Source organism: Nyctereutes procyonoides, unplaced genomic scaffold (genome assembly GCF_905146905.1).
Source record: "Nyctereutes procyonoides isolate TBG_1078 unplaced genomic scaffold, NYPRO_anot_genome, whole genome shotgun sequence".
In the NCBI taxonomy this organism is placed as follows: domain Eukaryota; kingdom Metazoa; phylum Chordata; class Mammalia; order Carnivora; family Canidae; genus Nyctereutes; species Nyctereutes procyonoides.
The window spans coordinates 55,444,657-55,456,855 of NW_026575140.1; the positions used below are offsets into that span (position 1 = coordinate 55,444,657).

A 12,199-nucleotide genomic window follows, 5' to 3' on the forward strand; every position below is an offset into this window, starting at 1 on the left:
GTGGGGAGGGCGGGGCACCTAGAGAGAGGGCGGGGCACCCAGAAAGGGTGGGGAGAGAAGGCGGGGTGCCCTGAGAGGGAGCAGGGCGCCTGGGGGGGAGCACCTTTGGAGAGAAGGTGGGCTGCCCAAAGAGGGGACAGGGTGCCCGAGGGAGAGGGCAGGGCGAGAAAGTGGGGCGCGGGGGGCGGGGGGGGGGAGGCGGGGCGCCCGGGGAGCCTGGCAGGGAGAGAAGGCAGGGCACCCAGGGAGGTGGGGGAGCCCTGCGCCCCTCCGATGCACTGGCCCAGCGCATCTGTCCCACCCCGCTGTTCTGAGCTGCTCCGTTTATAACCAACAGCTCATCTAGCGAAGGGCTTTCCTGCGTTCTGCGAGCAGCTCTAGCGAACTGTGGAAGCTGTGGAGGGCGCGGTGGGATCCTCAGGTCTGTAGCCCGCCAGTGAGAGGCACAGGTGCCAGTGGGAGGCACAGGTGTCGGTGTGGGACTTGAGGGAGGGGTGTGTGGTGGGGGAGCAGTCTGGTGCGACTGAGCTGTGGGGCCTGACGCTGTGTCCAGGTAAACAGTGTCAGAATGGAGTGACAGGGACACCTGGGTGGCTCAGTGGGTTAGGCGTCTGCCTTGGGCTCAGGTCATGATCTAGGGTCCTGGGATAGAGCCCCCTGCTCAGCGAGTCTACTTCTCCCTCTCCCTCTGCCCACTCCCCCCTGCTTGTGCTCTCACTCACACACTCTGTCAAAAGCAAAAGTATAAATAGAATATTTAAAAAAAAAAAAGGAATGGAGTTACACTGGAGGATGCTGGGTTGATGCTCGCAGAAAGTTGCAGACCGGCCTGGTGTGGGGGCAGCACCCAGCACCCACACACCTGACCCTGGGCAGGTATGTAAGCAGGGTAGGAGGAGAGAGTAGTGGAAAAGAAAATAGGAGTTTTTTTCTTTCACCCCAGTAACCTGCACCTCAAAGCACCTGCCAGCTACATAACCCTATAAACACACAGGAGTCACCCTAGATTCTCAGCTTTCCCTTGATGCCTCCACATGGCACCCTTAAACTCACTGCCTGCCCTGCCACAACTGGATCCCAGGTGCCACCACTCTCCCACGGTCCCTCAGCTCCTGCAGCTACCGGTCCTGCCTCTCTTCACCTCCCCGCCCACCCCCCCAAACCACCAGTGTCATCTCTGAAATTGAAAACGAGACCACACCTGGCTTCAAATTTTGCAGTGGCTTCCTTTGCCCTTCAGACGACAACCCACACCTGGACAGGACCCCTGCCCCTACCAGGTCCCCGTCCACTGCTCCAGTTGTACCTCCCACCCCTTCCCTACCTGGCAGCTACCTTGGCCTTTCTGTCCTTTGATGTGCTAACATTATTCTAACCCCAGGCCCTTTGCCTCTGCAGGTTTCTCTGCTTGGATGACCCTGTCCCCAGATAGCTGACTCCTTGTCACTCGGTTCTCAGCTCAAATGTCTCCCTCTAAAAAGAAGCCTCCCCAGACCACCGTATCTAACACTCCCCACACCCTGAGCCGTGTCTTATCACCCTGGTGAGCTGCCCTTGAGGTGTGTGTCACCAAACACCACCCCCCAGGAGAATGTGAGCTCCATGAGAATGGAGCCCTGCCTTGTTCACATCTTTGAGAAGGGAAGTGGCCCATAGAGGATTAAACAGTAAATATCTGGGACCTATCCAGAATTAAGTATCTAGAGAGCACAGGGAAGTATTTGGTTGGTGTTTCTCGTGCGTGGGCAAGGAGTGATGCTCCTAGCTGCACCCCGTGGACCAAGCACAGGAGCAGATGCTCAAATATTTGAAAGAAGAGGGGCACCCAGGTGGCTCAGTGGTTGGGCATCTGCCTCTGGCTCAGGCTGTGACCCCAGGGTCCTGGGATCGAGTCCCGCATCAGGCTCCCCGCAGGGAGCCTGCTTCTCCCTCTGCCTGTGTCTCTGTCTCTCTCATGAATAAATAAATCTTTTAAAAAAAAATTTTCAAAGAAGGGAAGAAAGAGAGTGTGTATCCACCAGAAGGGAAGTGGGTACAGAGAACGGAGTGAGCTGAGAAATAAACGGAGTGGTCGTACAAAGACACCAATGAGCGGTACCTGGTGGCAATTCTTGAGCCCCTCCCTTGCAATCTCACCTACTCTGGCCTGTACTCCCCGTTTCCCTCCTTCTAGATGTTCCTTCTCCTTTCTTCTTTTCCTGTCTCATTTTTGTTTCAAGCAGCCTCCACTCCGGGCATCTGCAGATAAACATGACACTGATGCCCTGCAGGTAGCTTTCACGGCTAGAAAAGGGCAGTGGCCAGGAGGCCGAGGTTCACTCGCATGTGCCACTGGAGGAGAGAAATGGGCCCTCCTTCATATACAACAATACAACCTAGACTCATTTGGAGAGTTTTTAATCACCCAATATGCTAAGTGACCAAGGGTAGCATGTCACCAAGAGGAAGTTCTCTGTAGCCAATGGCTTCCCCTAAATCCCTCATTCTTATGCTCATCCCCACGTCTGAGCATTTTCCACTCTTGTTGGAGATGCTTCCTCCCCTCCCCATTCAATCCTAATCATCCTTCAGAGCCCATCAAAAGGCACACCTCCTCCAAGAAGCCAGGGAGGTTTCTCCTCCTGTAACCCCCTCCCTGCAATCAGTGCTTTCACTGAACTATCACAGTACTTGCCCTATATGAATCTCTGAACTGTCATAGATGTAAAATCCCAAAAAGAACATCTCTGAAGTCCAAAACCGTATATATATATATATATATATATATATATATATATATATATATATGTTTATTTTTTTACCATCCCCCCTACTAATAGGACATCTTGAACTCAAAATAACTTGACAAGCCAGGCTCTCTGGCTATAGGAACAGGAAGGATCTCGTCAGCTTCTCAATGACTGCTTGCTGGTGAAGCCCTCACCTTCACATTCCCACTCTGTAGAACCCCCTCCAAGGGGAGATGGGAGGCCTGGGGACCAGTAAGAAGGGACAGAAGAAATACTGAGGGCCAGAGACACCTGGCTGACTCAGTGGTTGAGTGTCTGCCTTTGGCTCAGGGCATGATCCCAGGGTCCTGGGATTGAGTCCTGCATTGGGCTCCCTGCATGGAGCCTGCTTCGCCCTCTGCCTGTGTCTCTGCCTCTCTCTCTCTCTCTCTCTCTCTCTCTGTCTCTCATGAATAAATAAATAAAATCTTTAAAAAAGAAAAGAAAAGAAAAGAAATACAGAGGGCCAGGGATGACTGGTATGAGTGGTGAACTGGGGTTTGTAATGGGAAGGAGAAGGGACTAGAGCTTCTGTAATCCTGTGGCCACGTGGCAACCAGGAGACCAGGTATCAGCACACAAGCCTGGGCAATCCATTCTAAGCACATCCCACTCTTACCTATATTCTTACCTGTACTGTGCTTGAAAGTGGCTCTGCACAAAGCTTTGGCCTAGAGAAAGCTGAGCCGGTGGGGACGGGAGGTTCTCAGGGGTTTTACTGGCTTCGGGCTGAGGCTGCAAAGAAATGAGGGGAGAAAGCAAGATGAGGCACCCATCACTCCACCATCTCTGGACCACTGAGCCCTGGCCCCCCAGGCCCACGCCACCCCTCCTGGAGCCGGGACTCTGCAGGACCTGGATCTCCTGTTGGCTTTGCCACAATGCACAGTCCCTTCAGTCTCTAGACCTCCCAGTTCCCCCAGAGGATGTGCTGAGAAGCAGAGGTGAAGCCTGGGAACGCTCCCCTACTCGGCCACCTTGGCTGTGACCTCTGCCCTGACTGTCCCATTCGCATCTCTATCCTGCTGGGCCCCGCGTGTCCACGCCTCCTGTACCTTCCCCCAGGCATGCTGCCATGGCTCCGAACACGTCCACGCCACATCTCCCACCTGCCAACCCGCCCCACCTGCTTCTCCCTGGGAGCCACTCTTCACAGGAGCCCCAGGCAAACCAGGCTTTACCCCTTAGAATCGAGAATAAGCCTCCTTCACCCCACATTAGTCCTACCATACCCCTCTTTGCATCCCCTTATGTATTTGCTTTCTGGTGCTGATGCGGCAAACTCCCACAAACTGGCGGCTTAAAATATTCAAAGAGCAGGGAGAAAGGAATGCATGTGTAGTGTGTGGGGTGACATGCACCAAAATGCATTGAGGAGTGCCTTGGTGGCTCAGTGGGGACTCAGATTGTGATCTCAGGGTCCTGGGATAGAGCCCTGCATCGGGCTCCCTGCAGGGAGCCTGCTTCTCCCTCTCCCTCCCCAGCTCCTTCTCTTGCTCACTCTCTCTCAAATAAATAAAAATGTTAAAATAAAATAAAATAAAATGCATCAAGAAACAGCAAGAGGAGGAAAAACATGGATGGAGTGATGAGTATATAGATGGACAGATACAAGAGAAAGCAATTTTAGTAAAATGTAGAGTCTAGGTGGTTCTCTGTATAATTAATTCAATGTTTCCACATGCATGAAATTTTCCGTTATAAAATATTAGGGCAAATGCTCATAACACAACATTCTTATTTGCCCCCATGGCTTTGCGAAGCTCAATTTGACCAGCACAGGGGAGGTGAGAAGGGTAGTGATAGACAGGGCTGCTGGGCGAGTCTGGTTGCCGCACTGAGTGGGGCCTTCAATGTCCTTAAGGAGACTACTCAGTTCAGTAAGCAGCCCAGAAGCAAGATTAAGAAATAGCCTCCAGAGACACCTAACTCTGGGAAATGAAGAAGGGGTAATGGAAAGGGAGGTGGGCGGGGGGTTGGGGTGACTGGGTGACGGGCACTGAGGGAGGCACTTGATGGGATGAGCGCTGGGTGTTATGCTATATGTTGGCAAATTGAACTCCAATAAAAAAAATTAAAAAAAAAAAAGAAAAAGAAAAGAAATAGCCTCCAGGATCCATCTGGAGTTAAGGACACAGATCAGGAGGCCTGGGGTACAACGGGGCAAACTGGAGCAGGAGCCACAAAAACAAAAAGGAGCGGGGTGCCTGGATGGCTCAGTGAGTGAAGTGTCTGCCTTCCGGTCCGGTCATGATCTTAGGGTGCCTGGATGGGGCCCCGTGTTGGGCTCCCTGCTCAGCGGGGAGTCTGCTTCTCCCTCTCCCTGCCCCTGCTCATGCTCTCTCTCACTCACTCCCTCCCTCTCTCAAATAAATAAAACCTTAAAAAAAAAAAAAAAAAGAAAAAGAGAGATGGACTCAAGATGCCCTGTGTCCACAGCTCATACCTAAGCACTTGGTGGGGCAGTAGACAAAGAAAAGGGGAGAAGACAGGTGGGAGCAACCTGAAGTTCCCATCTGGTGGCTGGAGAATGCCTGTTCCATCAGCAGATGAGGGAAATTGGAAGGGAGAAGTGGGTCAGGGAAGGGCACGCTGTTTAAGGTGATGGGGAGCTGGAAGGGGATGAACCCTGGATGCCGGGATCACGCTGGGATTTGTGGCTGCGCAGGGTGGATGCCCTTTCTGGGACACTGAGCCCGGGTCCTCAGTCCTGGTGCCCCTTCTGGGACACTGAGCCCAGTCCACACAGAGGTAGGGCTCTTTAATTAGATGTCCCACCCACCCTTAGCAAGGGACAGGCTCGTGACCCAAGCAAGCCGGATGACATGTTCCTGCCCTACATGTGAATCGTGAGCAGAGTGACCAAAGCCTGAAACAGCGATTGCAGCAGAGTGCTCGGGCCAGAGCCTAGCAGCTTCTGCCACTGTGACAGGCGCACCCAGAGCTGTCTGATTCTCTCTGGGTCCAAGCTGGGTTCTCGTCTCCCCTCTGATCCCCTTACAAGTCAGCTGAAGCTGGTTGCTGTTCACTTGCGGCCAAAGACCTCACAAAGATACAGGTGCTTCTGCATCAAGGTGGTAATGTGGCTCACAGAGGTGGGGGTGGGGGCGGGCGGAGAGGCAGGGTCACCCGGAAGGGGGTACGGAAGGAGAAAATGTGGAGTGAGGCTGGGCTCAGAGGCAGCAGGGTCATTTGCAGAGTGTGGACCAGGAAGTCAGACCAGGCCGGCTCCAGTCTGCTAGCCAAGTGGCCCTGAGCATCTCTCTGGGCCTCATTTCACGTCTAAAAGGAGCAGGACTATCACATCCATTTCATGAAGCCACCATTAAAAGAAAAAAAATTGTGTGTCCTGGATTGCACAGAGCAGGTGCCTCATATATATAGCTTCCTGGTCCTCTCTGCAGCCCCCTCCTGTTCTTAATTCTGCAACAGAGGCATTTCCCAAAAGATGGCCTCTGTGAGAGCATCTATAGGATGGTAAAAATATGTCCTTTTCACCGGATGAAAACATTGGAGAATCATCCCAGGGATAGAGAAGAAACGTGGTCCTTATGTTTTCTATTCTAGTTTCAAAAAACACCTAGCTGTATGGCCTTCCCATGTTTTGAAACAGAAATAACCTCAAAAAGAAAAAAACTGGGGCACCTGGGTGGCTCAGACGGTGAAATGTCTGCCTTTGGTTCAGGTCATGACCCGGGTTCCTGGGATCGAGCCCTGCATCAGGCTCCCTACTCAGCAGAGAGCCTGCTTCTCCCTCTGCCTCTGCCCCCGACCTGTGCTTGCTGTCTCTAGTGCTCTCGCTCTCTCTCTAATAAATAAATAAAATCTTTAAAAAAAAAAAAAAGGAAAAAAATTGCTCAGTTGCAGAGGACAGTCCCTTCTCAGAAAGGGAGGATGAGGTTTCGTGCCAGCTCCCACTTTACCATCGAGCCTTCCCAGCCAGGCCTCTACGGGCAGCCCAATTTTCTGACAGCAAATTCCAGAAGCCGCTTCCACACCAGACAGAGAAATAGATCTTTTCTGGTCTCAATCAGGTCAAGCTAAGAGCTGGGCAAGCTCCTCTCTTTGGTCAATGGCCACTCTCTCTTCCTGCCTGAGTGATCAGGGCTTCTTAGGGAAAGGACCAGAGAGCGACCAACTGGCGTGGCCCAGAACAAGGAGCAAGGGGCAGAGGGGCTTGAAGTCAGTCTGAGCAGCTGGCAGGCCCAGTCAGAAGCCTGAATTTTGTTCTATGTACAACAGGAAGCCACCAGAGACATTTAAGAAGGAGGGAGACATGACCTTTTGTCCTTTCTCAAAAGATACCTCTGGCTTCGGTGTGGAGAATCTATCTAGGAGGATGCATTGGAGATTGGAAGACCATCTAGGGCTGCTTTGATGTGGGTCCTCAACTCGGTAAAAAGAATTATTGGCATGTCACCAGCATCCTGTGGGTAGATGGACACTGCAAAGGCCCCGTGGCACAGGACGGCCTCCACAGCAAAGATGTGCTATCCGGCCACAGATGTGAAACATGCACAGTCTGAGAGAACCCTGCTCTAGAGTCACGCTCCCTAGATGTGGATCCTGGCTCTCCCACAGATTGGCTGTGTGACTTGGGGCAAGTTACTTAACCTCTCTGTGACCTTCCCTGGCCCATGAGCCCAATACCCCTTCCTGCCACCAGACGACAGCAGAGGAAGGATTGAAAGGGTGTCTAGGAAGCGACTTTCCAGGTAGGAAGTGCAGCCTGGCACAGCCAGGGATGGGGAGGAGGCGAACACACAGGACAAGTCTTTTCCTGTGTGGCCAGAGGACGGGGCACCCTCAATCTGCTCGTCTCCTCCCACCCCAGCAGGGTGAGAAGGAAAGGGATCCAGCCCTGCTTTGACATCGACTTGGGTTCGATTCCATTTCGCCCAAGTATTAGCTGGATGACCTTGGGCAATTTGCCTAACCCAACTCTTCCTTAACTACAAAACGTGAGCCATCCGTGAGAACATCAGAGCAGGAGAGTGATGGGACCTGTCCAACTGCTCAAGAGTCTATGAAACATCTCTTACGTGTCAGTAGTGAAGCCAGCCCTGAAAAGCATCAAGTGAGATGCTTGGCACATAATGAATATTCAATACATGGTATCTTTTAAAAAATATGTCATTCTGATTTCAGAATGGGTTCACTATGAGATTATAGAATACACAGGGTGGTGGACATATATTTCTGCTCAAGCACTCATCTCTGGGGAAGCGACCCAGCCCAGATGCTCTAAAGACTACGTGAGCGCTGGGGCACCTGAGTGGCTTGGCCAGTTAAGTGTCCAACTCTTGATTTCAGCTCATGATGTCATGATGTCATGATGTCAGGGCCATGAGATTGAGCTGGGCCCACACTGGGCTCCACAATGGGCATGGAACCTGCTTAAGATCCTCTCTCTCTCAGGATGCCTGGGTGGCCCAGTGGTTGAGCACCTGCCTTTGGCTCAGATCATGATCCTGGGATCGAGTCCCACATCGGTCTCCCTCCTTCTCTCTCTGTGTCTCTCATGAATAAATAAATAAAATTAAAAAAAAAAAAAAAGAAAAAGAAGATTCTCTCTCTCCCTCTCTGAAAAAAAAAAAAAAAAGGAAGACTAAGTGAGCACTGCAGAGGCTCCTCTGGCCACCATGGAGGTAGAGCCGATTGCAGAATGAAGCCAACAAGAAATAAAGAGCCAAAGACATGGTGACATCATCTGAGTCCTTGGGTCCAGCCTTACCTGAAGCTGGTGCAGCCTATAACGTTTAAGCCTAAACGTTATAAAAGCCAATAAATGCCCTTTCCTGAAATTAGATCAAGTTAAATTTCAGTCACTTTCAACTAAAAAGATCTGAGAAGGATAAGATCGCTGTGTTTAAAAGAAGAACCGCCCATAGTCCCACAACCCAGAAACACCATCCCACAAAACACTGTAACTTTTCTGGTCCTCCCAGGTTCCATTGTGGTGTTTTTTGTTTTTTGTTTTTTTTTGCTTTGTTTCATTTATGTGCTTTAGGGGCGACTGGGATAGTTCTTGTTAAAATAAGAAAACAGTGTTTCAAGCCAGACCCCCTTGTACTTGAATCCTGGTTCTGTCCCTTCTTTAGCTGTGTTGCTTTGGGAAGGTTCCTCGACCTCTCTGATCCTTGGTTTACTCATATATGCAATGGAGGTGATAACTCTAGCAGGACCCCATATCAAGTAAATATTCAAGAGGGAAAAAAAAGAAAGCAAGCCAAACACAACGTGGTGTTCGAGTGCCCCACCTTCTCGGCCCCCGGTCCTCGGGAGGAGCCCTCCAAGTCCTCATGCACACGATCCAGCAACCAGAGCAGGAACTCCAGGGCATCATGCTGGGCATTGCCTTGGAACTGGGAGCCATACTTGGACACAGCGTTCTGCAAAGAAAGTAGAAAACCAGATGGTCAGTAGAGTCCCTTGAAGAACTAAGTCAGGGCCCGTAAGCACCAAGCCTGCCAGGGGTCACTAGTGGGCCCTGATCGGGGCTGACAATGTGGAACATGAGGTGTGAACTTTCCGGGCTGAAGCCTGCTCTTTGCGGGCAATGTCCCCAAATCCTATCCTGGTGTTCTGTATGGAAGGCACTTTCTCCCTGCATCCCCCCACTGGAAAATTGCTGATATAGATCCTGTCCTTGGAAACCCCACAGGCCATCTGGGCTGAATATGTGGATGATCTTGTCTGTTGATTGCAAGGGTGTTTGCTCCCACTGGGCACTCAGTTCCTACCACTGCCACCCATGAAAGCATCCCTCCCGCTCTCCTACTCTCTCCCTGGGTGACTCATCCACTCCCAGCCACCACCCCCCCCCCCCCGTGAAGTGGGCTGTCCTAACATGCACGCGGCTCCCTTAACTGCCTCCTCCCAGCAGATGTGAAATCAAACTTCTGTGGTTAGATCCCACGATGCCTGAGCCAGTCCTGCGCCCTGTTCGTTCGTAAACATTTGTTCAGGGCGGACCACGTGCCAGATACTACTGTAGGGGCTGGAGTTACAACACTGAACAGAACGCACAGGAGGCCTGGTGTCCACTTAAGCTCCCTCGGCCCTCCAGAGAAATCATGCCGCAGCTTTGTCATTTCCTACAAGGATGCACATTCCAGGTTGTTTTGTTTTGTTTTGTTTTAAGGTTTATTCCAAAGGGTGACATATAGACATATGGACATTTAAAGAATTCAACACATAAAAAAAGATGGTCATGAAAAGTCTTCCCTCCACCCAGCCCCCATCTCTGCCCCAGAGGGAGGCCACTCGGCATTTTCTCAAGCATCTTTCGAGGAAACATTTTTTTTTTTTTAAGATTTTATTTATTTATTCATGAAAGACACAGAGAGAGAGGCAGACACAGGCAGAGGAAGAAGCAGGCTCCCTGCGGGGAGCCCAATGCAGGACTCGATCCCAGGACCCTGGGATCATGCCCTGAGCCAAAGGCACATGTTCAAATGCTGAGCCACCCAGGTGCCCCAGAAAAGGTTTTTTTTTTTTTTTTTTAATGCACGTGCTAGCATGAGGATCTGAGATTAAGCAAATCCCCACTGCCCATGTATGCACACGTGCAGGTGCACAGAGTACATTCTGGTTCTTTGCCACCACCCCCCTTAGATGCAGCCAGGCATCAAGCCCTACCTCACACAGGGCTGCTCTTGGCTCCCACCAAATGGAGCAGTCTGAGCTATGGACCCACATGATCCTCACCACCGCCAGTCAAATCAAATAGCCTGGGCTTTTTGCTTTTTCTTCCTCTAATCCTTCCACTGGGATTTAAAGGAAACTTTGGGATATGACAAAGCAAAATTCAAGATTGAATTAGCTGAAATACTGGCTCTGAGTCTTTATTCCAATCATACTAGTTTGTGGCTCACTGGTGGATCCTTTGTGGTATTCGTCCTCCAGGCTTCTTTGTCCTTTGACCTCCAGGTACGGCTGCCAGATTGATTGATTGATTTTTTAAAATATTTTATTAATTTATGTATTTACTCATGAGAGACACAGAGAGGCAGAGACACAGGGAGAGGGAGAAGCAGGCTCTCTGCAGGGAGCCCAATGGGGAACTCGATCCTAGGACTCCGGGATCACAACCTGAGCTGAAGGCAGATGCTCAACCACTGAGCCACCCAGGTGCCCCAGGGCTGGCAGATTTAGCAAGCAAAAATACACGGTGTTCAATTAAGTTTGAATTTCAGGCAAGCAGTGATCGCTTTTAGTGTAAGTATGTCCCATGCAATACTTGGAATATATTTACGCTAAAGAAGTTATTTGTTGTTTATCTGAAATTCAAATTTAACTGGGCATCATGCAGTGCATCCTACCCGGCCACCCATCGCCTAGCCACCCTCAGTATCCCACTATCTCTATTCTTAGTACCAACATTCCTTCCCTGGGGGAGCAGCCACCTCCAACTCAAATTCTATAAAACCAGCTCTTCCTCTTAACATCAGTGTCCTTTTTCAGATGCTCTCTCTTAAACAAAAATTATTATTTTGAGAGAGAAAGACAGCAAGGGAGCACAAGCAGGGGGAGGGGCAGAGGGAGAGGGAGAAGCAGGCTCCCCACTGAGCAGGGAACCCAACACAGGGCTCGATCCCAGGACCCCAGGATCATGACCTGAGCCGAAGGCAGATGCTTAACCCACTGAGCCCCCCAGGCGCCTTCAGAGTCTCTCTTGAACCCACATGGGTCAGCACCAAGCATTCTGGAAGCTGGTTCCCAATCTGTCTCTGTGTCCCTTCAGTAGAAACCCATTCCCGCCAGAGTCCTAATTGCTGAGAACCCAGAAGACAGCACCTCCTGGCAAAGGATCCCAGCCCTGGGACTTTCCCTGTGCCAGCCCACAGCCCATTGGAGAACATCATGCCTCAACTCAAACCTCCCCTAACTCACCAGCGAACAATCCACCCTGCTCTGGTCTGGCCCCGTCCATATTTTTCACTGCCCTCCCACATATTTCAAAGCTAATCGAGCCACTCAGGTGCCCCCAACATATCTTGCCAACTCCACACTCTACACCTTGATGTCCTCTTCCTTTGGTGAGAAATCCATCCCCCTTTTGCTCATCATGTGAGTCCTTTAAGATGGACACTCTTCCTCTTAGCCTGGTACTAAAGCCATACAACCTTTCCAGAAAGAATGTGAGGATTTCAAGAAGTAGACAAGCTGGGCCCTTGGAAAAGTCCTTCTAGAGAAACAGTAATTTCACTTTGGGGGATCTAGCAACAGGAAATGAGAACTACAAGCAAAGATACTGCTACATACTGAAGTTTCCTGGGGAACACTTATGGCACACTCAGATGGCCTGAAAAATTATGCTTGAGGAAATGAGAAGAAAATAAATGATCCTATCATTTTTTTGAAAAGTGCAAAAATATGTATCTGAGATTATTTGATATATATCTATTGCTAGAAAAGACCAGAAATAC

The 12,199-nt window shown here is 50.7% G+C and overlaps 1 protein-coding gene across 2 annotated transcripts in view; it reads right to left on the bottom strand.

Moving 5' to 3' along the window:
* USP43 (ubiquitin specific peptidase 43) overlaps window positions 1–12,199 on the bottom strand; it is a 50,413-nt gene that overhangs the window by 32,311 nt on the left and 5,903 nt on the right. For both annotated transcript variants that reach the window (XM_055307072.1, XM_055307071.1), the window contains exons 2-3: window positions 9,029–9,160; window positions 3,400–3,503 (exon numbers count right to left, since the gene is read on the bottom strand). In XM_055307072.1, coding sequence (XP_055163047.1) covers window positions 3,400–3,503; window positions 9,029–9,160 — 236 coding nt within the window. The remainder of the gene's footprint in view (window positions 1–3,399; window positions 3,504–9,028; window positions 9,161–12,199) is intronic.